General features: G+C 50.6%; 3 protein-coding genes across 5 annotated transcripts; 1 reads left to right on the top strand and 2 right to left on the bottom strand.

The window, feature by feature from the left end:
* On the bottom strand, positions 1–4,762 carry LOC133042635 (retinol dehydrogenase 16-like). Of its 2 annotated transcripts, none has more exons than XM_061123434.1 (4): positions 4,450–4,762; positions 1,799–2,057; positions 759–922; positions 1–218 (listed from the first exon to the last, which is right to left on the bottom strand). In XM_061123434.1, exons 1-4 carry the CDS (start codon positions 4,760–4,762, stop codon positions 1–3), a joined length of 954 nt encoding a protein of 317 aa, XP_060979417.1. The 2 variants fall into 2 exon arrangements, with proteins under 2 accessions (XP_060979417.1, XP_060979406.1); XM_061123423.1 differs by having other exon boundaries at positions 1–240; positions 766–922.
* Positions 4,763–5,472: 710 nt separating this feature from the next.
* LOC133043421 (17-beta-hydroxysteroid dehydrogenase type 6-like) lies at positions 5,473–12,296 on the bottom strand. Its single transcript, XM_061124227.1, has 4 exons — positions 11,984–12,296; positions 6,412–6,484; positions 6,251–6,257; positions 5,473–5,493 (listed from the first exon to the last, which is right to left on the bottom strand). The coding sequence occupies exons 1-4, from the start codon at positions 12,294–12,296 to the stop codon at positions 5,473–5,475; spliced, it is 414 nt and encodes a 137-aa protein (XP_060980210.1).
* A 10,634-nt stretch (positions 12,297–22,930) lies between these two features.
* On the top strand, positions 22,931–25,900 carry GPR182 (G protein-coupled receptor 182). 2 transcript variants are annotated; one of them, XM_061123405.1, is made up of 2 exons: positions 22,931–23,072; positions 23,616–25,900. In XM_061123405.1, the coding sequence occupies exon 2, from the start codon at positions 23,632–23,634 to the stop codon at positions 24,799–24,801; it is 1,170 nt and encodes a 389-aa protein (XP_060979388.1). In that variant the 5' UTR covers positions 22,931–23,072; positions 23,616–23,631; the 3' UTR covers positions 24,802–25,900. The 2 variants fall into 2 exon arrangements, with proteins under 2 accessions (XP_060979388.1, XP_060979394.1); XM_061123411.1 differs by lacking the exon at positions 22,931–23,072 and adding an exon at positions 23,229–23,430.
* The last annotated feature ends 361 nt before the right edge of the window (positions 25,901–26,261 follow it).

Here is a 26,261-nt window from a genome sequence, read left to right as displayed (position 1 = left end):
TTACAGGGCCTTAGCAGGCAAAGGGGAACACCAATACATCATGAGATCCACCAAGAAGCTGGGCAGGTAGCTCATGGGGAGATAGAACAACTTGGCGTCCCAGCCAGCCGAGTATCTGCTGCGGGGATGGCAGGCGGTCAGGGCGTGTTCCATGCAGTCAGTCACCAAGGACAGATTTCCAGCCCACGGCGCCTTCAGAAAATCCGTTGCCTTCATGACTGTCAGGAAGGAGACACCATCCTAGTTATTCTCATTTTCCAGCCCTCCCACTTCCAGATCAATTTGACTTCCCAACAGTTTTGTTCTCTTCCAAAATCATGGTCCATATCATATCAGTAGATTTCACTGCAATATGTCCTAGCATTTAGCAAAAATACACTTCCACACTAAGTTAGTGCCCTCTAGTACCTTTCCAAGAAATATGTATACTACATACTGGATGTCTCTACCCACCCTAGAAATAGAGGCACCCGAAAAAAGGTGGTACTAACACGAGCTTGCCATGATTCCAGCGGTGTATTCCTCTGTGGCATCAGTCTCCTTTCCAAATTAAAAGGGTTTCTGAAGAGAAACTGTTCTCTAGATCTACCAAACCTCTATCCTTCACTTCTATCACCAGTTGACCAAAAAGAGACCTTGAGGATGAGCTCATATCTCCACTGTGCATGTAACTCAGAGCGTGGAGGTTGGAAATGAGACTGGAGGAGGTACTAATTATGTATTTCTGAATATTTTTCTAAAGCCCACAGCTTACTCACAGTCAGCAAGAAAGTTGTCTCCATAGAGTTCCTGGATCTCTGGGCTGGCATGATCCCATGCTGCCTGGACGTTTCCATTAAACACCTCATCTTGGGTCATATTGGTCAGGAAGTAACCGGGCTCAATCATAGCCACCTTCACTCCAAAGTAGCAGAGCTCCCTCCTGTAATGTAGACAGGATGAGGGGCAAGGACTCGAGAGGTTGTGCAAGCAGAACATGAAAGAACTGTCAGACACCAGTACAGGGCTGGGTGAGATGGGCTGGGAGCTCTCAGAAGTTGAGGCACAGAAGCCAGGGAGAAAAAAAAAAAAAAAAGAAGAAGCCAGGGAGAGAAGCTCATGGTGATGTTACTACTTCTCTATGGCGTTTGACCATTTTCCCGATTGTTTCACGCCCTGTGCCTGTCAGCTCTACATCCTGCCAACTGTGCTGCAGAGCACCACTGAGATGCTGCCTCCTCCTGTTCCTCTCACTCAATCAGTCACCACGTCTGCACATCCTGTCTTTCCATAGTCCACGTCCCCTGTCTCCCCTTGCTCACCCCAGTAACCCCTCTGTCCTCTAAGGAGCACCCACCTGTCTGTGGACAGAGCTCCCACACATCAGAGCCACCCTCTGTCTGTACCCAGAGGTCTCCACCACTGATTTGACTACGTGGCTCCCTTGACTAATTGCTGCAAGGGGTACACTTCCCCCCAGGGCTCCCAGAGCCTAAAAACCACAGCAGCTGAGCCCATGAAAGGCCTGCACAGGCAAAACTACCCATTATTGTGCCTCCAATAATTTCTGATCATGGGCCTTCCTGCAAGGCAGGAATAAGTTGAATCAAACTCTATAGGTCTGAGACCAACTGGGGATGCAAAACACATGAACATGCTTCCCACCAAAAGACCTACACAGTAAGTGAGAGGGACCTAGAAGGAAGAGGCATTAGGTCTGTGATATATGAAAATCCCTGTAGAACATCCGCTTCTTACCCCTTCCCTGCCTCAGTGCATATGAGGAGGAAAGAGAAGGTCCTCCCTCCCAGGCCATTACCTGAGGGAGTCTGAGAAGGCCTCCACGCCGTATTTGGACATGCAATAACCTCCACCAAAGAGGGCCAACCGGCCCATGACGCTGGAGACATTGACCACACGGCCCCTCGCCTTCCGCACCAGGGGCAGCACGTTCAAGGTCACATCAATCACCCCCAGCAGGTTCACCTCCAGAATCTTCACGAAGTCCTGTTTGGTCAGCCACTGGTTGGGTGCCATGGGTGTGCAAATGCCGGCATTATTCACCAGACCCCAGAGTCCTGGGAAGAGTGAGGACAAGAGGGCACTGCTGTGCTGGGCCCAGGAGAGAGGACTGGGCCATGGTGCCGAGTCACCTTCTACCCTGGAAGGACTTTAGAGACGAATGTGCTCCGGGGGTTTGAGGCGACCAGGACCGGTGAGCAGTAGTAGGCGCGCGCAGAAGGCGAGCCTTCCTCCCAGCCCGGTCTCCACACCCCGCCCACTGCCTGGTGCCACGGAACAGGAGCCCCAGAGCTGATGAAGACAGGTATTGAGCTTGGGGAAATCTAGTGGGTCTATAATCTGGAGCTCAAGAGTGAAGTTTTGGGTTTTCACAGTCCATGGTGTCTTTGAAAGTGAATGTCACTAAGTTGTGTACGACTCTTTGTGACCCCATGGAATTCTCCAATCCAGAATACTGAGTGGGTAGCCTTTCCCTTCTCCATGGGATCTTCCCAAGCTAGGGATCGAACCCAGGTCTCCCGCATTACAGGCAGATTCTTTACCGGCCGAGCCACAGGGAAGCTCAAGAAGACTGGAGTGGGTAGCCTATCCGTTCTCCAGTGGGTCTTCTGGACCCAGGAATAGAACCGGGGTCTCCTGCATGGCAGGCTGATTCTTCACCAACTGAGCTACCAACGGTGTCTTTGCACACTAATAAATATCCCCGGCTTTCAGGATTTTCTGACAGCTTCAGGCCTGAGTGCTCAACAGTTAGCATGAGGAACAGAGAGGCAACATAGACGGGCAATGAGGATGGGTGGGGAAGAGAGGAAGAAAGGAATCAAGAGATGAAGGCAAAATCAAAAACAGAAGACCATAACCGAGTGCGGATTGGTTGGGTAAAGCAGACTTGAGATCTCAGGACTGGGGGAACTTGGTGGCAGACCTGGTATTGGCCTCTAGGGCCTGGGCTTGAAACACCCGCACGTCAATGCGAGCAATGTGTCTCAGGAATCTGGAGAATTCCAAGGGCTATTTTGGGGGAGGGCAGGGATGCCTGTCCTTACCCTTGACACCCAGAGCACAGAGTCCACTCCCTACCCCAGAAAACTCCACCTTCTCCCACTCAGACAGGAGACCATCCTGGCTTCATCTTCTTGGTGCAAATTCACCCAGCTTAAAGGAGACCTATTGCAAGAATCCAAGACACAATCCCAAGAGTTTAAACTAAACCTTTAGCAACCATGGGCCTCATGGCAGCAGCATCAGGCATTCAAGGTTGCTGGGGTAAGGGAACCAGAAGTTCCACACTGAGGGTTGTTCAGCAACATGCTTGGCTTGTAGGATGAATACAGTCCAGTCATCTTTTATCAAAGACAGTCACCAGACATGGTTATAGTGTAGGGACTGGGGAAGAGGCAAGTTTGCAGAGATATCATTTCTGTGGAATATGGTGAATAAAAGACAAGAAATAATTATGTATCATACCATGAAGTACTTTTTAGTAAGTGATGATGCTATTTTAATGTGTAGTATTTTCTCAGTCATAATTTATGATGTTTTTGAAGAAATTTGTATCATGTTCTAAATCTATGTATTTTCATATAGTAGAAAGAAAAGGATAAATGTGTGCAAATATAAGATCGTGTATGTCAAAACACTAATAACCCTTATCTCTGGGTGGTGAGATTTTTAGAGTGTTTGGCATACACTCTTAGTTTCCACAATGATCATTCTTTCGTCACTTAGTAAAAAAAACTAAAGTTCTCTCCTTCCCCTGCAAAACATAGGCAGATTTGTAGGAATTAAAAAAAAAAAAAAGCAGTAGAGAAAAGAAGAAAGGCAGAAAGCAGAGAGAGAAAGTGACTCCATAGTAGTTATTTGACTTCCCCTAGGGACGGGGGAACCTGGTGGGCTGCCGTCTATGGGGTCACACAGAGTCGGACACGACTGAAGTGACTTAACAGCAGCAGACAAGCCCTGAGAACTCAGGATTGTTATTTGAAGATGAGTGACATTTAAAGCCAAGTGGAATGACTGTGGGTCAACAACAAGAACATGGTCAAGTGCTGAGGACACAGCCCAGCCCAAGAGCCGCCCTCAGACACCATTGCAGCCTTTCAACCAGAGCCCCCACCTCCAGCCCTCCTCCAGAAAGTCCACCCTGATCACCCTGCTCACGCAGCAGCAAGAAATGCAGACTTTCTGCTGAGGCAGGAGGGAACACCAGACAGGGAGTCTGCAAGGACACAGTCTCATCAGGGAACTCTCCCCTAAACTGCAAACCTTCAAGGTCAGGAGGTAGGGGTGAGGGTTGGAAGAGGCTTGTCTGGTCAGCTGGGTGAGGTGAAAAAGGCAGGTGGGACTTCACGTCCAGAAAAACACCTTGGACTCGTCCCTAGGGTGCTGACAACAGATCTTCTCTCACACAGAGAGAAGAAATAAACACACAAGAAATCCGGGTGTTACCTCTGTCCCCCACATGCTCCTTCACCCACTCGGTGGCCGCAGCGACGCTGTCAGTCTTGGTGACGTCCAGGATCACCGTCTGCAGCCTGTCTGACGTCTGGTTCCTCAGCTGCTCGGCCCCCTGCTCCGTCAGACACCCAGCCAGGACCCTCAAGCCTCGCAGGTCCAGCTGCCTGGCCAGCAGGTTCCCGAAGCCCGAGTCACAGCCCGTGATGAAGACGAACTTGTCCTGGAGGTGGGTCACCACCTGCCTCTCCCGGTACCAGCGCAGGAGGTAGTAGAGGCCCACGAGGACCGCCAGGTGCAGCCACATGGCCTTTTACGGGATAGACACACACAGCCTGGGGTGAACAGAGTCTGGTCAGTGCTCAGACAGGAGGAATTAGGAACATGCACCAGGCTGGTTGGCCTGGAGGCTCAGACTCTCTGGCATGGACTTCTCAAGACGTTCCTGTTCCCCGTCTTCATTGAGTGTAACTGACTACGATCCCAGGGCTTGCTTTTGGTACTCTCGACCTGCTTCTCATCGATACCATTGCATTTCCAACACAAAACCTTAAGGATGACAATTCTTTTCCCAGCCTCACTTTCCTGGTCCTCCCACTCCCCCCTGTTTCCCTCTGCCCACCTCTCCCTCAATCCTCACACAGCCACACACACATTACACGTTCTGCACCCCAGATTTCATGGTTCACAACCAAACTGTTCCCTTTTTCTTACTGAAGCCTGTGACCTGGGTCCCCCAGGCTATTTTACATTACGGGAGGCTTTTTCCAATGAAGAGTCGTATGATGGGATACACTTGGAATCAAGACACACATGACTTCAAAGCCCAGCTCTGGCGCCAACTAGCCATGTGACCTTGGCAGCTGGTTAGCCTCTGACCAGGTTTCCTCTCTGGCTCAGCTCACAGAAGTCCCTCCTGAAAGACTAAGTCCCCTCAGCCTCTCTACGATTAGAAGGAGAAGGCAAAAGGGAATAAGGTCTCTCCTGATACAGTGGCTCTCTGGACCGGAAAGGTGTTCAGAAGAGCAGTGGGGGTGTCTGAGGCAAAGAGAGGGGACATGAAGGGAATGAGGGGACACGGGCGATGGTGAGACTCTCCCAGATGCTGGGACGGGGTTGGAAGGACTCACTCAAAGCTGCTCTAACAGGTGTTCCCCGCCAGTTGGTGCCCTGGGCATCTCCCCACCACCCACGTTTATCACAGCTTTGACAACGAAACAGATGCCCCCGGAGCCCATCCCCGCAGCCAGGAAACACAGAGAGAAGGACAGATTCAGCCTCTAGTGGTTGCTGCCACCTGCAGGGTGCTGACTGCCTCCTGAAGGGAGTTGTCCCTCAGGTGGCAATCGGCAGCGGTAATGGAAAGGATGGTCCTGCAGAAACCAGCCTCTGCCTGCTTCCTGGGTGACCAGCAGGACCCTCCTACAGGGGCTCTCCAAAGGGTGAGGAAGGAGAAGGCCAGGATGGAGGTTGGTGCCCTGGAAACCGTCAGGAAGCCTGGGGGACATGCAAGTCTTATACACACACCAACCCTGCTAAGGGAGAAGCTGGTGGTTTCTTTACTTGGAAGAAACAGGAGCTTTTTTCTCTGACCACAAATTCCTTCACCGTAAATTCCCACGGGTCCATGCAACAGCCCCATCCCAATCCTCACACTATCGTCTTCCCTTTTCCATATGAAAGTCATGTGATGACTGGTGGGGTTTCCGGAGCTTCAAACTCTTGTTCCAGGTGGGTACAATGACAGGCAGGTCGGGAGAGAGCAGTAAGAGGCAGGAGCTGGGGTGACACTCACCTGGGATCTGCAGGGGCCAGAACAAGAAATCTCTCAGAGGCAGCTCTGTCAGGGAGACTCATTGACAAAAATCTCTGCATCTCATGTCCTCGGGGGGTAGTTGGACCAGATTCCAGGGCCGAACCTCTGACCCACACGTAACCCAGCGCTGACGCACGCACCCCTTGGCGTAGCCCCAGAGCGTCTCAGGAGGGACCACTGTCAAGCTAAGGCCACCCCCACCCACTGCCTGTTCTACACCCGGGACAGGTCCTCTGAGCCGGTGGAGGTGGGGGTAACAAATGGAGGAGCAGGAAGGGGTAGGGAGTGAGGGCAGACTGCCCAAGCTTGTTCCCAGCCCCGCTGTCTGAAGTGGAGATTCTAAAATGTGGAGACAGGTCAGTGTGTTTCGGTGACTGGAGGGGTTGGGGACTCACTGACCCCAAGCAACTCACAAAAGCCAGGACAGCCCAGGGAAACAGTGACAGCGCCTTCCCTCTGGCACTCCTGTGGATCTTCATAGCGTGGGTTCCTGCCCCTGCATATGTCCATCAGACCAGACCTGGTTCCCTCCTCAAGGAAGGCGGCCTGGAAAAAGGAGGAATGGGGCTCTGCTGAGGGTCCAGGCTGAGAGTGTGACCTGGTGTGCACTGCAATTTTTTTCCAATGCATTTGTTGTTCTGCCTTGCCCGTGAATCACAGTCCCCAGAGTTGACCATGGAACTTGTCTCAATGCAGCCCTGCATCCCTCAACCTCTTGTAGGACCAGCAAGGAGGGTCAGGGTTTGTAACCTCACAGGTCCTCTGACATTCTGTAGAGGATTGCTGGAGATGCGTCCAGACCTCCTGAACACAAACCCTCAGGGCATAAAGTGAATTAGTGATGCTTGACTTGACTTCAGTTGGTTTGGCAGGTCTGGTGGTGTGTATGTGTGTAAATAAATATATGAAAATGTGGGGTCTTCAGATCAAGCAAGAAGCTCTAGGTTTGCATTGAAGAGGAGAACGTGGATTGACCTTGAGGGGTTGGCACACTACAGCCTGAAGGATTCAGAGATCCTTGAGGATCCTCCTGGTCACGTTCATCTCTTCAGCAGTCCCCTCTCTGACACCAAACCATTAAAACAGGTTTGAGTTTCAGGGGTCCTGCAGCATCTGACCTCACTCTCTTTGCTTGAAAATGGTGATATTGTTCTATAGTGTAAGGTCCCCCTAAACACGCCATATTCTCAATTTTGAACAAAAAGAAATAAAAATTCAGTTTTTTAGTTGACTCTTGGAGAAGTCCCTCCCACTTCAGTTGCTCTCAGCCCAGAAATCTGTATGACTTTGTACAAATGCCTTCTCCACTGAGTCCATACTCAGACCATCGTGAGAGGAGAGGACACGCAGTCAGGGTCTCTGGAAGCACTGGGACCTCAGGGGAATTCCTGCCCTGCACATAGTAGGTGCTCAGTAAGCGTTAGCAGAAGACATAAGACTGGCCTCCAGAAGTGACTCCCACGCTCCTCCGTTGGAGGCTGGGGGAAGGGGATCTGGGCTGGGGGACCTGGCAGGTGGCAAAGGATGGAGGGTGGTGACTCTATAGGAGGCGACAGAGGGAAGACTGCAGGGAGGGTTCCCGTGAGAGAGAGGCTGTGTGCCCCCAGGGAAGGGTTCCGGCCCTGCCTCTCCCTTACAGACCTCTCTTGTTTGTCCATCCTTGTGTTAACCCTGGGACCCCTGGTCATATGATAAGCCCCAGAAAGACACATTAGCCCCCTTGCTTCTGCAGACAAAGGGGTGACCTCACTTCCTTCTTCAAATCCTCCTCAGGTCACCCTCCACACACACCCCTGACTACAAGTATCTTTAGGGAAGAAGGGCTTTCATCTCCCACGTGCATTTCAGTGGGAGCGCAGACTGGCCAGGTCCAAGGCACAGCTGGAAGAGGTGGGCAGGGGCAGAGGGCGGGGGCCTGGACCCTCCCAGCTGCTCAACTCTCCCATAAGTGTGGATTCTTCCAGGTCGCAGGAGGGCCATAAGGCTCAGAGCCTTGAGAGGCTGATGAAGAAACAGGACACAGACAAGAGCTATTCATCGCAGTTTCTCACTACAAAGCATGTTTCTTCCTAAGTAATGTCCCGAGAGAAGCCTGGGGAGGAGGTGGGAGTGAGGTGGGTGGGTGTCCTCGCGACATGAGGACCCCGCTCTCCACCTTATTTCCCTCCCCCCATGCATCCTCTCCCCTCCCAGTACCCAACACCCTGTTACCATGCACCCCAGTCTTGGATTATAAAAAACACAAAAGCAAGGAATATCACTCACAGTCTGTTTCTACAAGGATTAAGTCATTCATCACTACATTGCCGGCTTATAATGTACAATGAAAGGAATCCACAGCAAAGAGCAGGAGACGGGACTCTGCTCTGGGAAAAACAGCAAACAGGCCATTAGAAAGAAATATTTCCAAAGAAATTCTTTATTACCATCGAATCTTGCATCTTTCCATACTTAACAAAGCACTTAAATCATTAACTGAGATATATGTTCCTTGGGACTAACCATAACCTTCTACTGAGATGTATGCTTGATTGCACATATCCTGCAACCAAAGTTACTGGTTTCTGTTTCTGCCTCTTTGGGGCAGGACCTCAGAGTTATCCTATAAACTCTATCCTGGGACATTGTCCTCATGGGGCATTGTCCTCAGCAAAACACTAAATCAACTTAACTCACAGCTCTTACATTGTGGGATTTCTTTTGTTGTTTTTTTTAAGCTGATGATTTCATGGGCTTCTCATGCATCTCCAGTATATCGTGAAGTCAGTCAGGAAGGTGGGCACATAGCTCATGGGGAGATGAGTGAGCATGCATTCAGGCCAGGTGAGTAATGGATCTGGAGGTGGCTCGTGGCAGGGAGTGCTCCATGGAGTTTCTCAAGAGTATTAGACTCAGATCATTTTGGCTTCAGTATTTCAATTGACTTCGTGACTATCCAGAAGGCAATCTCATACAAATATATTCTCATTTCCCAACTCTCCAACTTTATTTTGTATTATATTATATAGTATGCACATTATATTCCCCTTCTTTTTTCAGATTTTCTGGCCCCTTTAGGACTGAGTGCTCAACAATCAGTATGAGGAAAAGAGAGGGAAACAGGAAGAGACAATGAGGAAGGGCGGGGAATTCAGGGAGAAAGGAGACAACAGATAAAAGACAAAAACAAAAAGATGAGTCTAGTTTGGTGAAGACTGGTTGGGTAAAACAGACCTGATGTCCATTCTCTGCATCTGTGTCTCTTTTCCTGCCCTGGTAATAGGTTCATCTGTACTGTTTTTTAGACTCCACATATACACGTTAATTTTGAGGCTTCCCTGGTAGCTCCATGGTAAAGAATCCACCCACAGTGCAGGAGATCTGGGTTCAGTTCTTGGGTCAGGAAGATCCCCTGGAGAAGGAAATGGCAACCCACTCTCGTATTCTTGCCTGGGGAATCCCGTGGACAGAGGAGCCTGGCGGGCTACAGTCCACGGGGCTGCAAAGAGCTGGACGAGGCTGAGCAGCTGACACTACGTGTGTTAATACGCGGTGTTTGCTTTTCTCTTTCTGACTTACTTCACTCTGAATGACAGACCTAGGTCCATCCACACTCTACAAATGACCCAATTTCATGCTTTTTATGGCTGAGTAATGTTCCATTTTATTATGTACTACTTGACATACATAGTAACACATATAAAACGATAGCTAGAGGGAAACTGTTTGGTGCCCTCTGATGGTCTAGATGGGTGGGAATGGAGAGGGGAGAGGCCTGAGAGGGAGGGGATGCATGTATACATATAGCTGATTTACTTTCCCGTACAGCAGAAATTAACATTGTAAAGCAAATATAATCTAACTTTAAAACTGAAAAACAAAACCCAGAAACCCCAAGTTCATGCAAATATGTTGACAGGCCTGGTATTGACCTCTAGGGCCTGGTTTTGAAATACCCACATCAATACTGAGCAATGTTCCTACAGGAATCTGTGGAATTCCAAGGGTAGGCTTCCAAGGGGAGGCAGGGCTGCCTCTATTAACCACCCTCCCCAAATCGGAATTTACACTTTGTGCCAGAAAAATCCACCCTCTCCTCCCACCCATAGGAGGCCACTCTGCCCCCAGGCCCCTCATTTCACAAGTGCCCAGCTTCGTGGAAACTTGTCTGGGAGACGCAAAGACAAATACCAAGAACTTAAAGATGTACAACTCACAGAACTCAGGGCAGAAGAGCAGGGTCGGGGCGGTTGGGAACAGGGCATCGGAATTATTAACACAGAGAATTAGTCCCTCCACTGCTCAGCTCTGAACCTGCCCTCAGAGTGTATATTTTCCTACCATAATTGAACCAAATGCCCAATCAATACATACGGTCATATTATTGTACCACACATGGCTTATGTATGTGTACGCTTAGTCGTGTCCAACTCTTTGCAACCCCATGGACTGTAGCCCTCCAGGCTCCTCTTGTCCATGGAATTTTCCAGGAATTTTACTGGAGTGGGTTGCCATTTCCTACTCCAAGGGATCTTCCCGGCCCAGGGATCAAACCTATGTCTCTAGCGTCTCCCGCTTTGCCAGGCAGATTCTTTACCACTAGCACCACCTGGGGATTTCTACCATACAAGGAATGTTAGCGAATATTTTGTAATAACTGTAATGGAATGCAACCTTTAAAAATTGTAAAATAAAAAATTTTAACAAGGCAAAAACAAACAAACATAACCAACCAAACCGAAAAAAATAAAAAAGTAAAAAGTATGGTTATACTAGAAAATTGGGTAAATAAAAGTCTACCAAGACATCATCTATGTTCAACATAATGAGTAAAATCTAGGAAACCATTATATATCATATCCATTACATACCACTTTAGTAAGTAATGCTACCCTACAGGATAGAATGTTCCATCATTAATAATTATGTTTTTGAAATGTTTCTATTATGTTATAAAATTGATTACCTTCTTTTAATGAAAAGAAGTACAATAACACTATTTGCAAAATATAGTTCTATGTATGTCAAAATGTTACCGGTACGTATATATGGGTGGTGACATTTGGGGTGATTTTGGTTTTCATCCTTGTACTTTTCTGTATCCACAATGATCATGTTCTACATTTATACCAAGATAAAAGAAATTAATGTTCTTCCTTTCACCAATAAACCACAGACAGAACTGTGTGAACAAAAACAGAGGAAGAGAAGGTGACCCCATAGTACTTTTCTGACCATCTCTACACAAGTCCTGACAGCTCCATCATCATCTGAAAATGAGGGACATTTAAACCCAAGTAGGACAACGGTGGGTGACCGGCAAGAACATGACCAGGGCTGAGAACACAGCCCAGCCCCAGCCCTGGCCCCAGCCCCAGCCACCACGCAGCCTTCCAGCCAGAGCTCCCGCCTCCTCACCTCCTCCAGGACGTGCACCCCAATCACCCTGCTCACTTAGCATCAAGAAACCCAGGCCTGCTGAGAGAAGAGAGGACGCCAGACGGGAAGTCTGCAGGGACACACTCTCATCAGGGGAAGCTCTCCCCCAAGCTGCAAAACTTCAAGGTCAGAGATGGAAGTAGGGGGGTGAAAGAGGCTCCTCTGTCAGCTAGGTGAGGTAAAGAAGGCAGGTGGGACTTCAAGTCCTGGAAAACACCTTGGAATCTTTCTTGACAGGGGATCTCCCCTTCACACTGAGAGAAGAAATAAATACAAAAGAAATCTGGGTGGTACCTCTGCCCTCCACACGCTCCTTCACCCACTCGGTGGCCGCAGCGATGCTCTCTGTCTTGGTGACGTCCAGGATCACCGTCTGCAGCCTGTCTGACGTCTGGTTCCTCAGCTGCTCGGCCCCCTGCTCCGTCAGACACCCAGCCAGGACCCTCAAGCCTCGGAGTTCCAGCTGCCTGGCCAGCAGGTTCCCGAAGCCCGAGTCACAGCCCGTGATGAAGACGAACTTGTCCCGGAGGTGGGTTACCACCTGCCTCTCCGGGTACCAGCGCAGGAGGTAGTAGAGGCCCACGAGGACCGCCAGGTGCAGCCACATGGCCTTTTATGGGACAGACACAGCCTGGGGTGAACAGAGTCTGGCTAGTAAACAGGCAGGAAGAATTAGGAACATGCATGATGACGCTTGGCCAACCAGGTTCCAGGCTCTCTGGCATGGAGTTACCAAGATTTTCCTGTTCCCCGTCTTCAGTGAGTATAACTGACTCTGACCTCAGCGCATGCTCTTTGGTATGCTTACGTCATTTCTAATAGATGTCACTGCATTTTAAACACAAACCCTTAAGGATGACAGTACTTTTCCCAACCTCACTTCCCTAGTCCTCCCTGTTCCCGTGGCCCACCTCTCCGCTCTCCACCCCCACCCTTACCCCCACAGATTAGAACCCTTACATCCAGGCTTCATGATTCACAGCTAAATTCTTTCCTTTTTCGTATTGAAGTCTATGACCTGGGTCTCCCAGATCAAGTGGAGATTCTTACAAGGGAATACACCTTATAAGGGAAGACACATGTGGTTTCGAACCCAGTTCTGCTGCCGACTATCTGCGTGACGTTGGGCAGCTGGCTCAGCCTCTGACCAGGTTTCCTCTCTGGCTCAGCTCCCAGGAGTCCCTCCTGAAAGACTAAGTCCCCCAGCCTCTCCAGGATTAGAGGGAGGAGGCAAAAGAGAATAAGGTCTCACCTGGTTTCCTGGATCAGAAAGGTGCTCACAAGAGCAGTGGGGCTGTCTGAGGCAAAGAGAGGGGCCACGAAGGGGCTGAGGGGACACGGGCGATGGTGAGACTCTCCCAGATGCTGGGAGGTCACAGAGAGCTGCTGGAACAGGCGTTCCCCTTTCACTGTGTACAGACGCCCTGCCGGCTGCTCTGGGTGCCCGGCGCTGCTGGCCTCCCCCTTCGGTGCTCAAACCCTGCCCAGCCCGGCGACACACACAGAACCCAGACCATGCGGACACTGAGAAGAGACTGATTTGAACCATGACATCATTAACTGGAATGCTAATTTCCCCCAAGCGGGGAGGGCTGCAGAGCCCAATCATTGGAAAGCAATTAGTTCACTTTGTGTGAGGGTGATGGTGGGGAGGAGGAGCGAGCTGCCCGCTCCGGAGACTGAAGGAAGGGCCCGAGACTGGACCCCAGAGCAGCTGGGCCTGGAGCGGCTTTCTCCGTGGGGGCGAGGATACCATCCAGCAACGGGGCTGGAATTCTGAGTGGGGCGCCTCCAGCCTGGCACCCCGGCAGCCTCTGATGGATGGGGCTGCAGTCCCTGTTCAAGTCCCCAACAGGACCTGTTCCACCCCTCAGGGGAAAAGCCAGCACCCTCAGGAGGCCAGTGAGGCATGCTGCGGCTCCCAGGGTCTCTGAGGAGAAAGACTTCTTTGTCGATGTGGTTCTCCCTCCACGGTGACTGGCTCCCAAGTTGTAGCCCTACAAGAAGCGTGCATGGGTGGTTTGTGTTTCCGGAAGTCCTGGCAGAAACCAGAGTTCCAACCAGTCCACCATTCCCTGACTTCTGGAGAGGATTCCTGGAGTCAGGCCAAACCTCTTGAACACCTTTCCCCTAGGGCTACAACAGTCTTTGGGGGAAGAGAAATGACAGGCATCAAATAGTTCCAGGTGAAGCCCGAAGCAATGGCCTAGTGTTCCTGAACCTACGGGGACTGTGCTTGTCCTGGGTGCTAGAGAACTGCTGCCTCGGAGCCCCGGAGAGCAAGGGCTGAGGCTCATCATCTTCTATTTCCAGGACCTGGCAGTGTTTGGCATCTGACAGAAATGAATGAACCTTTACCGCGACATCCTCTTCCTCTCTCCTTTTGCCCCTGCATTTCTGACCTTGCCTGACAAGATGAAATCCCCCAAAGCCTCCATCTCCCTCATGTTTATTATAAAGGAGGGAATGCAGAAGGCCTCAGCAAATCCTCTCCACTCCAGCTCTCCAGGAGTCTAAGCATCCTTATGTTGTCTTCAGAAGCGTGAAACTTTATGAAGGTCAGGTCTCAGGAAGCACCGGGGAATTTGAGGGGAATTTCTGTCCAGCACACATTAGGTGCTCAAAATGAGTTACTAGGGGGCTTGCCTGGTGGCTCAGATGGTTAAGAATCTACCTGCAATGCGGGAGACCCGGGTTGGATCCCTGGGTTGGGAAGATTCCCTGGAGAAGGGAATGGCTACCCACTCCAGTATTCTTGCCTGGAGAATTCCATGGACAGAGGAGCCTGGCAGATTACAATCCATGGGGTCTCAAAGAGTCAGACAGGACTAAGCAACTAACACATACACACAAGTTAACAGAAACTGAATAAATATGCCATCAGCCAGGGATTGTCAGAACACCTACCGAGACCCGGGGAAGGTGCTTCAGGTCAGGAGGTGGGGCAATCTGAGGGAGGAAGAGAAGTAAGGGGCAGGATGGACAAGTGAAGGGGGGATGCTGAGGCGTTCCAGGAGGCTGCTGGGCGGGGCTGGTTTCCCTGGAGGAATGGTACCCGGGGCCCTGCTGGTCTCTGTCTGTCTCTCCAAGCTTCCTCTTCCTTAGACTAACGTGCATACCCCCACACACATTTTCTTGGGAAACCACGAGAGGAAACGGCTGTCCTTCATCTTGTGAAAGGATAAGGGCTGTGAGCAAAGGCAACTCACTTCCCGTTTCTCACGTCCTTCCACAGATTAAACCACTCTTCTCTCAGCCTCCATAAAGGGGGCTTCTCCCCAACTCAGGAAATGTCCCAGAACTCCCAAGTCTGAGTCCCCTCCTTGGAAGCATCGGCCCTACACCACTGTTTTTTATCCTAGCCTTCATCCATGAGAAGCTCTTCTAGGGTGGTCTTTGTTAACCTTCTGGACATCATGGACCCCTTTGAGCATCCAAGGAAGGCTCCAAGCCCCATAAAAATGACTTCACACAACAGACAGGTTTTGGTATGTACTTTTCACTGAGTTCACAGACCATCTAAAGCCATTAGGTGCCAGCATCCAGCTCAAAAATCCTTATAGTAAGAGTTTACTGAACTACTAGCAGCGTGGCTTGGGCAAGTTGTTTAATCTCTCTTTGAACCCACCTCTTTAAGTTGTGAGGATTAAATGAAGTGGTTGCAACTGGCAAATGAAAAGGCAGCAGCTGTGAGCTGTAACTGTTACTACAACTCTTCTTTGGCGAGTCTATGGCACTGAGGGCTCTTGACCTTCTGTGTAAGAAACACGCTGTCGCAGGACAACTAAATAGAGGACGGTGGTGTTGAGCCAATTTGCTGCTGCTGCTGCTAAGTCGCTTCAGTGGTGTCTGACTCTGTGCGACCCCATAGACGGCAGCCCACCAGGCTCCCCCGTCCCTGGGATTCTCCAGGCAAGAATACTGGAGTGGGTTGCCATGTCCTTCTCCAATGCAAGCATGCATGCTAAGTCGCTTCCGTCGTGTCCAACTCTGTGCGACCCTATGGACAGCAACCCACCAGGCTCCTCTGTCCACGGGATTCTCTAGGCAAGAACACTGGAGTGAGTTGCCATTTCCTTCTCCAGTTGAGCCAATTTTAGAGGGGAAAAAAATTGATAGTGTTGGTGGGAACGTGGAGAGGATCTTGGTCAATTCCATTAAAAAGGGATTTTTCCAAGAAGTGGAAAAGGGGGCATGCCTACGCCAGATGCTTTACATATACGACGTTATGTATCTCATACAATAATCCTGCGAGGAAGCACCGCCATCTTCATTTTATACATAAGAATGTGGGCTCAGAAAGATAAAGTGACGCCCAAAGTCACACGGCTGCTCACTGCTGGGACAAGGCGTCAAAGCTCGGTCTGGTCCCCAGGCTAGGGTTCTCTCCACCATCTCCAGAATGAGTGAGGGAGCAGGAAGAACTGCGCAGAGCCAGGATCCGGCCGCTGGACCACATCCATCACTGGGGAGCCTGGGGAGCCCCTGCTCTGACAAGGCTGCCTCCCTGGCATGGGGAAGCCACTGCAGGCAGGCAGAGCAACTTCCAAGCTGGGGCTTGCCTTCTGCACTCAGTGACCTTCAGGAAGCTCAGGTTGGGGAAGGAAGTGCAGTTGTTGCCAAACCCCTCTGCCTTGACCTGTCCACAATCCACCTGCCCTCACACACGAAGTAGGGTCCTTGGCCACACAGGCCGGGCAAGCGGGGCAATTCCTGGGACAGCCCGCACTTGCCCCTTTCTCCAATGTCCAGACACAAGCCCCTGGCCCCCTCCCGCCCCTGGGAAGCTGCGTGCCTTTATCTGTGCCTCCCAATAACTCCTTCCTGGTACCTTCCTTCCTTTCTGATTGTTGATTACAATGTCTTGTCTATATATTTTTGAAAAAAAAAAGGGGGGGAGGGGAGGGAGGAGGCTGGGAGGAGAGAGAGAGGAAAGAGTAAATTTCCAGGAATTGTTTGGCTGCTGCTGCTCTCACTGCTTGGAGCAGAGCTGTGTGCCCCCCCCCTCCTCCTGCCCTGCTCCCCGAGAAGCCTGGGCTCCTGCACCTCCCTCCTCCCCTCCCTTCCAGTCTCTCTTCCCAGCTGCCTCCTCCCTCCTAAGAAAAACACCCACAAGAAAACTGCAGAGCCATCGCTTATTCCTTCCTGAGGGAGCAGCTTTCCCTCTGGGCCTCTGCCAGAAGGAACCACCGGCATTTCCTCTTGCTGAAATGAACACACTTGGGTGATGGGGATGGGGGAGGGGGCTGGGGGGCAGGTGGAGGTGAGGCACCAAGGGGTGATGTCTCCATGTGGGAGGGAAGAGGTCCTTGACAGAAGATCAGAGACCTGGGAGCGAGCCACTAAAAGGCAATCTTGAGAGGAAAGGAAACGACCACGGATCAAAATGTGTGGTCCACGTGGAGAGAACAGAAGCCAGAACTAAAGGTCTTTCTGGAGGGTGTTCAGTCCAGTGAAGCCTCCATCTGTGCGGGTCAAAGGCACCGAGAAGGAAGTGAAAATTCTCAGAAGGTTCCTTACTGAAAAGAGGTAGCCCATAGGATAGAAACTGAGATCCTAAACAGGGAGAGTGGAACTGTCTGAAAAATAGAAGTAAACCTCATACCAGGGACTTCCCTGGCAGTTCAATGGTTAGAAATGGGCACTTTCACTGCCAGAGCCTGGGTTCTGATCCCTGGTCAGGAAATAAAGATCCCACAAGCCACACCACATGGCAAATACAAACACACACACACACACACACACACACACTGCATTTTATCTGTTTTTTAATCATTTTCTTCCTCTCTGCCTTTTAAAAAATTATTTATTTATTTACTTAATTGCTTCCCAGGTCGTGGCAGGGGTAAAGAACCTAGTTGCTAACGCGGGAGACACAGAGACTCAGGTTCGGTCCCTGAGTCGGGAAGATCCCCTGGAGTAAGGAAATAGCAATCCGTTCCAGTGTTCTTGCCTGGAAAATTCCATGGACAGAGGAGCCTGGAGGGCTAGTCTATGGGGTCGCAAGGAGTCGGACATGGTGGAGAGAACGCACTTATTTATTCATTTTTGGCTGTGCTGGTCTTCGTTCCTTCTCCGGCTTTCCTCTAGTTGCAGACAGCGGGACCTGCTCTCCAGCTGCGGTGCACAGACTTCTCACGGCGGTGGCTGGCCTTGTTGCGGAGGCCGGGCTCTCGGACACCCGGCGTCCAGTAGCTCCTCTCTCAGATCTCTCACCCTCTCCTCCCCCACCCCCACCCCCGGCTGTGTCCACAAGTCCAGTCTCTATGTCTGCGTCTCTATTCCTGCCCTGCAAATAGGGTCATCAGTACCATTTTTCTAGATTCCATATATACACATTAATATACAGTATTTGTTTTTCTCTTTCTGACTTACTTCACTCTGTGTAACAGGCTATAGGTTCATTCACCTCATTAGAACTGACTCAAATTCATTCCTTTCTTTGGCTAGGTAGTACTTCTTTATCCATTCTTTGCTGATGGACATCTCAGTTGCTTCCCTGTCCTGGCTACTGTAAATAATGCTGCAATGAACTCTGGGGTACATGTGTCTTTTTGAATTATGGTTTTCTCAGTGTATGTCCAATAGTGGGAATTATGGCTTTCTCAGTATATGCCCAATGGTGGGATTTTAGTGCTTAATCGTGTCTGACTCTTTGTGACCCCATGGACTGCAGCCCACCAGGCTCCTCTGTCCATGGAATTTTCCAGGCAAGAATTTTGGAGTGGGTTGCCATTTCCTCCTCTAGGGAATCTTCCTGACCCAGGGATTGAACCCACATCTTCTGTGTCTCCTGCATTGGCAGGCAGATTCTTTACCACTGTTGGGTCACGTAGTAGTTTTATTCCTAGTTTTTAAAAATAACCTCTATACCATTCTTCATAGTGGCTGTATCAGTTTGCATTCCCACCAACAGTGCAAGAGGGTTCCCTTTTCTCCACATCCTCTCCAACGTTTATTGTTTGTAGATTTTTTGATGGTGGTTTTCTGACCAGTGTGAGGTGATACCTCATTGTAGTTTTGATTTGCATTTCTCTAATAATGAGTGATGTTGACCATTTTTTCATGTGTTTATTGGCCATCTGTACATTCACATGTGCTTAATGCCACCATCACCACCAACCATCTCCATGGAAAAGGATATTTTAAATCTTTCAGTTTTCTTACAGCTTTCTCTAGAAAAACTGTATCTCTACTCACGACACTTCTGACACCAAATGTGTAGAGTTTCCCCCCCAACACCAATCGGTTTTCCAACTCTCCAGACATCGACTGGCTATTCTGTAATTTAATTCAATTCTGACACCAGCCGCCTGGAGTTAGTGTCAGACTCCACATGTTTAAGGGCTCACAAGATTGCCCTTACTTCAGGTGCAAGCAATGGGTTCCTCTAGGTACCCACACTTCTATCCAATGTGACTACAAACTTGGGGGTCCCCACAACCCCCTCCTGCCAGTTTTCATAATTTGGTGGAATGACTCACAAAACTCAGGAAAATATTTACTTGTGTTTACTGTTTTATTGTAAAGGCTATAAATGAAGAGCCAGAAAAAGAGGTACACAGGGTGAGGTCTGTCCCCATGGAGCTGAAATATACCACCCTCCTAGCACATGGATGTGTTGTTCTCCAAACAGGAAGCTCTCTGAACCCCACAGTTTAGGAATTCTTATGGAGGCATCGTCACATAGACATGACTGATTAGCAATTTAGCCTCCAACACCATTCTTCTCTCCAGAGGATGGTGGGAGTGAGGCTGAAAGTTCTAAGCTTCTAATCAAGGCTTGGTCTTTCTGGTGGGCACCCCCATCCTGAAGCCATTCAGGAGCTGGCCAGGAGTCACCTCATTAGAACAAAGACATTCCTATCACCCAGGAATTTCCAAGGAATCTGGGAATTCTGTGTAAGATGCTCTCATCACTCAGGAAACTCAGTATGTATCGTTGAAACGGATACATTCCCGCAGGTAAAACAGATGGCTAGCAGAAGTCGCTGTGTAACAGGTGCTCTGCGCCAACCTAGAGAGGTGGGCGCGGCGGGGGGTGGAGGCAGGTTCAGGAGGGAGGGGGCAGGTGTGTATTCATGGTGGCGATGGTTGCATCGTCACATTATGGTCACATTATTGTACAGCAGAAACCAACACAACACTATAAAGCAATTATCTCCCAATTAAAAGTCAGAAAAGAATTTTTAAAAGTACATGTGAATGTACTTAATTCTACTGAACTATATACTTTAAAGTAACCACAATGGTAAATTTGATGTTATGTTTATTTTACCACAATTAAAAAGGTCAATTAGCAGACTTTATAAAAAAAAAAAAAAAAAACACTCTTTGGATAAACAAAATGCACTATATCCACACAATGGAATATTACTTAGCCATAAAAAGAAATGAAGTATGGATACAAGCTACAGCACAGATGGATCTCAAAAATGTTATGCTAAGTGACACAAATCAATGAAGTTAGAACACTCCCTCACACCACACACACCCATACGCACATACAAGACTCAAAATGGCTTAAAGCCAAGTAGAAGACATGACATCATAAAATTCTTAGAAGAGAACATAGGCAAAACAGTTTCTGACATAAATTTTAGCAATGTTTTCTTAGGTCAGTCTCCACTAAATACAGAAATAAAAATAGAATAGAAATAAAAATAAACAAATGGAACCTAATCAAACTTATAAGCTTTGCACAGAAAGGGAAGCCAGAAACAAAATGAAAAGACAGCCTTGAGTGGGAGAAAGTATTCTTGCCAATGATGCAACCAACAGGGCCTAACTTCCAAAATATGCAAACAGCTCATATAACTCAATAACAAAAAAATCAAAAAATGAGCACAAGACTTAGACATTTCTCCAAAGAAGGCATACAAATGGTTGATAGGAACAGGAAAATATGCTCAACATTGCTAATCATCAGAGAAACGCAAATCAAATCTATAATGAGGTACCACCTCACACCAGTCAGAATGGTTGTTTTTTAAAAGTCTACAAATAATGAATTCTGGAGAGGATGTGGAAAAAAGGAACCTTTCTACACTCTTGGTGGGAAAGCAAGTTAGTGCAGCCATTACAGAAACCAGTATGAAGGTTCCCTAAAAAACTAAAATTAGAATTGTCATATGATCCCCTCCTGGGCATATCCATAGAAAATTCTTTCAGAAAAGATGCATTCACTCCAATGTTCATAGTGGCACTATTTATAATAGCCAAGACATGGAAGCAACCTAAATGTCCATCAACAGATAAATGGATAAAGAAAATGTGGAATACTAGTCAACCATAAAAACGAAGGAAATAATACCATTTGCAGCAACACGGGTAAATCTAGGGATTATCAGACTAAGTGAAGTCAGAGAAAGACAAACACCATATGACGTCACTCAGATTGGACTCTAAAATATGATACAAATAACTTTATTTACAAAACAGAAACACTCACAGACATAGAAAACAAATTTATGGTTACTGAAGGGGAAAGGTGGTGGTGGGGGATAAATTAGGAGTTTGGGATTAGCAGATACAAACTATCATGTATAAAATAGATAAGCAATAAGGTCTTACTATGTAGCATAGGAACTATATTCAATATCCTATAATAAACTATATAACCACTGGTGGTCCAGTGGTTACAACTCCATGTGTCCCCTGCAGGGGGAATGGGCTGGATCCCTGGTCGGGGAACTAAGACTCTCTGTGCCGCATGGTCCAAAAAGGAAGAATATATATGTAACTGAATCACTTTGCTATATACCAGAAACTAACATAACATTGGAAATCACCCATACTTCAAGTTTAAAAATCTTTTAATATTATGGTAAGGGAAAAAGAAAAGACACAAAGGTCACACATTGTATGATTCAACTGATATTAATTATTTTTAATACATAAATGGCTTGCCAGGTGGTGCTAGTGGTAAAGAATCCACCTGACAATGCAGGAGATGCGAGATATGGGTTCGATCCCTGGGTGGGGAAGACCCCCTGGAGGAGGAAATGGCAGCCCATGCCAGTATCCTTGCCTGGAGAATTCCATGGACAGAGGAGCCTGAAGGGCTACAGACCATGGGGTCACAAGAGTCAGACACAACGGAGCAACTGGGCACAATGCGTCAAACCAGAGAGAAAGCAGAGCAGTGGGCGCCAGGACTGAAGAGAGGGCAGACTTGGGAGTGCAGGCTTAACGGATGTGACAAGACTTTCTTCTGGGGTGATGAAAATATTTTGGAATTACATAGAGGTAGTGGTTGCACAACAGTGTGAATACTTAATGCCACTGAATCGTAAGCTTTAAAATATTAATATTGTCATAGGGATTTCACCTGGATTAATTTATGTATGTCCAAGCCCCTCCAGCCAACACACCCCGGGCCCCACAAAGCGTGGGCTCCGCTCTCACGACGATGCCGCTGTGTGGCTTGTGTGAGACAGGCAACATCTCTGGATAAGGAAGCCCATCCTCCCTCCCCACAGGGGTTCCTGGGGGATCAAATGGCTAACTGAGATGAAAAAGCTCAGCTGACACAAGATGCTCACCAAGAACACACACCCGCCTGGGGCTCCGAGCCTTCCCCTCGGCTTGGAGGGAGAAAGAAGCCTGGTGTCTTATCTTCTCTCTCTCTCCTCCACACTTGGCTGGAGCAGTATGGAGCTTGGGGGCTGGAGAATGCTGTTCACCTCCCCCTCCCCATCCAGGAGTCTCCCTGGAGCTCAGCACAGTCTCCTCCCCATTCAGTCTTGCCTCTCCCTCCAGAGTCTCACCTCAGATCACAGAATGAAGGCTGGGGGAATGGCAGGGTGGCCATTCAGCAGAAGGGCCAGAGTGACTACATCTGGGTAATTTTCGGATTTACTTTAGCCCTCCTACCCCCATCCAGTTCTAGTTCAGTAGGAGTCAAGACAGACAGGGGAGAGTGGGATTCCAATCCAGTTTATCAGTGGAAAATATATACCGATACAAAGCTTTAGCATGTCACTGTGATGGCTCGTTTAATTATCAGGAGCACCCTTATTAGTAGCTACGATTGTTGTCCCATTCTGCAGAGGAGAGCACTGAGGCTTAAAGAGGTTAAGTTCACCCAGCCACAGGAGTCTGGATTTTAATGTTTGCAGCCTGACTCCTCCCTGTCACCACCACACTGGAACTTTTGCTGTGACTTCCCCTCTAACTGGATTGGGAGAAGGCAGGAAAAACCCCGACCCTCTCCCACAGAGCCTCAGCCAGTGATACTGCTTCCCGGATGAGAAGGGCGGCTCTGAAACCTGCAGCAGAGCCAGCTCCGCGGCCACAGTCCCTCCAGCCTCCCTGCCGCTCCCCACCGGCCCAGACCCACCGGCCCTCCCCGACCGGAGGCGCTCTCCACGGGGAAGCTCAGGTGAGGGTCGCCCGCTCTCAGGGAAGCAGGGCGTGGGGTCTGGAAGTGATTGGTTTTCCTGCATGATCCACAGATGTCCCCAGGGATGAAGCGGAGGGGTGTGCGCGCATATGTGTGTGTGTGTGGGTGGGTGGGTGGGTGGGTGTGTGTCTCACACGCAAGGCCCAAATAGCGAGACAAAGCAGGAGCCCCTAAGGAAGGCCCGCACAAAAGGGCCAAGCAGTGAAGCTCCAGGAGAGAAGCGGAGATGGAGCCCACCTTGGGGACTGGTCGCCGGGAAGAAAGCGGTTGGGCTCTGGCCTCTACCACCACGGAGACCCCTTAACAGAATATTTCTGTTCGTGCGTCCAAGCCAGCAGTGAGTTGTGTGCTATTTATTCACGGTTCGAATGTTACACTTCCCTTTCTTCCTCTTCAGACTCAGGATCTTTCCCCAAAACCTCCCGCCCCGCCCCCCCCCCACCCCCGGGGCCTGTGACCTTGGGGACACGAGGCTGCCGTCGAGGCTCCCTCGCTGCTCCAGCCGTCGCTTCTCCCCATCAGGCACTCGCCAGCCCTCATGTCGGCCACCTCGGGGCCCAGCCTGGCGCCCAGCAGGGACGTGGGCGAGATCTACAACTGGTCGGAGCTGCTGCACTTCTTCAACCACACCCTGCCCGAGTGCCACGTGGAGCTCAACGAGAACACCAAGCGCGTCGCCCTCTTCGTGGTCTACCTGGCCATCTTCGTGGTCGGGCTGGTGGAGAACCTCCTGGTGATCTGCGCCAACTGGCGGGACTCGGCCGGCGCGGGGCTGCTGCGTCTCTACGTCCTGAACATGGCCATCGCCGACCTGGGCATCGTGCTGTCCCTGCCGGTGTGGATGCTGGAGGTCACGCTGGACTACACCTGGCTCTGGGGCAGCTTCTCCTGCCGCTTCGCCCACTACTTCTACTACGCCAACATGTACGGCAGCGTCTTCTTCCTGGCGTGCCTGAGCGTGGACCGCTACCTCACCCTCGCCCGCGCCTCCGCCGCCCGGCAGCGCCGCCAGCACCGCGCGCGCCGCGCCGTGTGCGCCGCGGTCTGGGTCCTCTCGGCCCTCATCCCGCTGCCCGAGGTGGCCCACATCCGGCTGGTGGACAGCTTCGAGCCCATGTGCCTCTTCATGGCGCCGTTTGAAACGTACAGCGCGTGGGCCGTGGCGGTGGCCCTGTCCACCACCGTCCTGGGCTTCCTGCTGCCGCTGCCGCTCATCGCCGTCTTCAACGTGCTGACGGCGCGCCGGCTGCGGCAGGCGGGGCAGCCCGAGGGCCGGCGCCACTGCGTGCTGCTCGGCGCCTACGTGGCCGTCTTCGTGGTCTGCTGGCTGCCGTACCACCTGACCCTGCTGCTGCTCACGCTGCACGGCGCGCACCTCTCCCTGCACTGCTACCTGGCGCACCTGCTCTACTTCTTCTACGACGTCATCGACTGCTTCTCCATGCTCCACTGCGTGCTCAACCCCATCCTCTATAACTTCCTCAGCCCCAGCTTCCGCGGCCGGCTGCTCAACGCCGTGGTCCACTACCTCCCCAAGGCCCAGGCCAGGGAGGGCAGACAGGCCTCCTCCTCCCCCTCCTCCTCCTCCACGCAGCACTCCATCATCATCACCAAGGAGGGCAGCCCGCCCCCTGCAGCCCGCGCCCCCCACCACCCCAGCCTGAACTTCCAGGCGGCACCTACCCCACCCGCCTCCGTAGCCAGCTGAGGGGGAGTCCTGCGTCCTCCAGCAGCGAAGTAGAGAGCTGGAAGTGGGTGAGAGATCTGGGGAGGGGGTGGGCGTGGGGCGGGGGGTGGGGGGCGGTGGGAGAGGGTCAGAGCACTCATGGCCAATATTGAGTTTGTCTTCAAATACTAAGATGGGGATGGGGAGGGAGGCAGGCAGGGGAAGACAGCAGACCCTTGGCGTTGTACTGTTTGAAACCATCCTTGTGCCGACGGGAGAGGCGCAGGGGAAAAGGTGAAATAAAGAATAGAGACACGACTCTGAATCTCTGAACAAGTCTGCACTGCAAGCTGGGATTGGGAATGGAGCTGAGGCCAAAGAGATGCTCAGCAAAAACCACCCCGGCCGGAAAGAGTGAGCTCCACAGGAACCGCACACAACCTTCCTTTTGTGCTTGCGCTTGTTGACCTCCCAGCACATCATGCAGGCGGCAGGGACAAGAGGCCAGAGGCCAAGGAGGCAGGAGGCCTCAGCAGGCTGTTTCCCAGCAGTGCATCCTCAATGCGATGATAAATGGAGCGGGTGGGGACCGCAGGGGCGGGTGAGGCCGAGGTCTGAGACAGGCACCCCGCAGCTGGGCCGCTGGGCGGACTCTCCTCCCCCACCATTCAGGAAAGGGCTTGCTGACACGCTCCACTCTGGTCCCCTCCCCCCACAAGCAGAGGAGCTGTCCCGAAGTCCATGCCCCTCTGCCCCCAGCTCTGGGTCTAGCACATTTCCAGACTTCTGCCCCCAGTCCCTCCCGTTCTCTCTGGATCCCAGGAAAGTATCAAGGGACAACCCTTCTGGGAGCAGACTTCAGGATGGGCAGCAGCAGGCACTCACGGGGGGCTCTGACCCTCAGTCCTGCCCCTGCAGGGGATGGGAAGCGGAAATCCTCCGGTTCTGTCACAGGGCAGAGGCCTGGAGTCTCCTAAAGCCAGTTTTCACCCTCAGCCTTCTTTCTTCCTGGCCAAGTCTCCTCATAACCTTCCTGTCCAGAAACTTGTATTCACACTTGTCCTATAGACAGGATCAGAAGTCCTCTTGGGAACGTGGAGGTCTTCTGGAAAGGGCTCTGTATACCAGTTTGGGGAACCAGGACCTTGTCCACGAAGCGCTCTGACTGAAGTAAAGCCTCAGAGAAGGCCCCAGCCCACCAGTCCCGAACCTTCCGCCTCTGCACCCTGCCCGTGGAGAATTGAGGGGCTCGTGGACACAATCAGAGACCTTTTGTCCTGCTCAAGTGCTCAGTTATGTCTGGAATGTTTAATTTGGAACGGCTACTCACTGACCTGCAGGGCCTCCCCCTCTGCTCTTGGAAATCTGAGACGCATTAAGCAGATTCACCAGATGCATTAAACATGTGCTCCAGCGCTGTATGAACCCATTTGTCAGGAGCACCAAGGGAAGTCCATTTAACTCCCTCTGCTCACTGGACCCAAACCTGAAAAAGGGTCTTT

This window comes from Dama dama, chromosome 3 (genome assembly GCF_033118175.1).
Source record: "Dama dama isolate Ldn47 chromosome 3, ASM3311817v1, whole genome shotgun sequence".
NCBI lineage: Eukaryota > Metazoa > Chordata > Mammalia > Artiodactyla > Cervidae > Dama > Dama dama.
The sequence above is the reverse complement of the archived record's forward strand: the minus strand, read 5'-3'. Positions and strand labels throughout refer to the sequence as shown.

Coding starts and splice junctions, on each gene's coding strand:
- LOC133043421 (XM_061124227.1), bottom strand. CDS start 12,296: ATGTGGCTGCACCTGGCGGTCCTCGTGGGCCTCTACTACCTCCTGCGC. Junction 6,485..11,983: donor GGAGCGTGTGGAGGGCAGAG/GTACCACCCAGA, acceptor TCCCGGGTGTAG/AACAGGCAGTGGGTGGGGGT.
- GPR182 (XM_061123405.1), top strand. CDS start 23,632: ATGTCGGCCACCTCGGGGCCCAGCCTGGCGCCCAGCAGGGACGTGGGC.
- LOC133042635 (XM_061123423.1), bottom strand. CDS start 4,762: ATGTGGCTGCACCTGGCGGTCCTCGTGGGCCTCTACTACCTCCTGCGC. Junction 2,058..4,449: donor GGAGCATGTGGGGGACAGAG/GTAACACCCGGA, acceptor CACTCTTCCCAG/GACTCTGGGGTCTGGTGAAT. Junction 241..765: donor TCTATGGAGACAACTTTCTT/GCTGACTGTGAG, acceptor GAGAATAACTAG/GATGGTGTCTCCTTCCTGAC.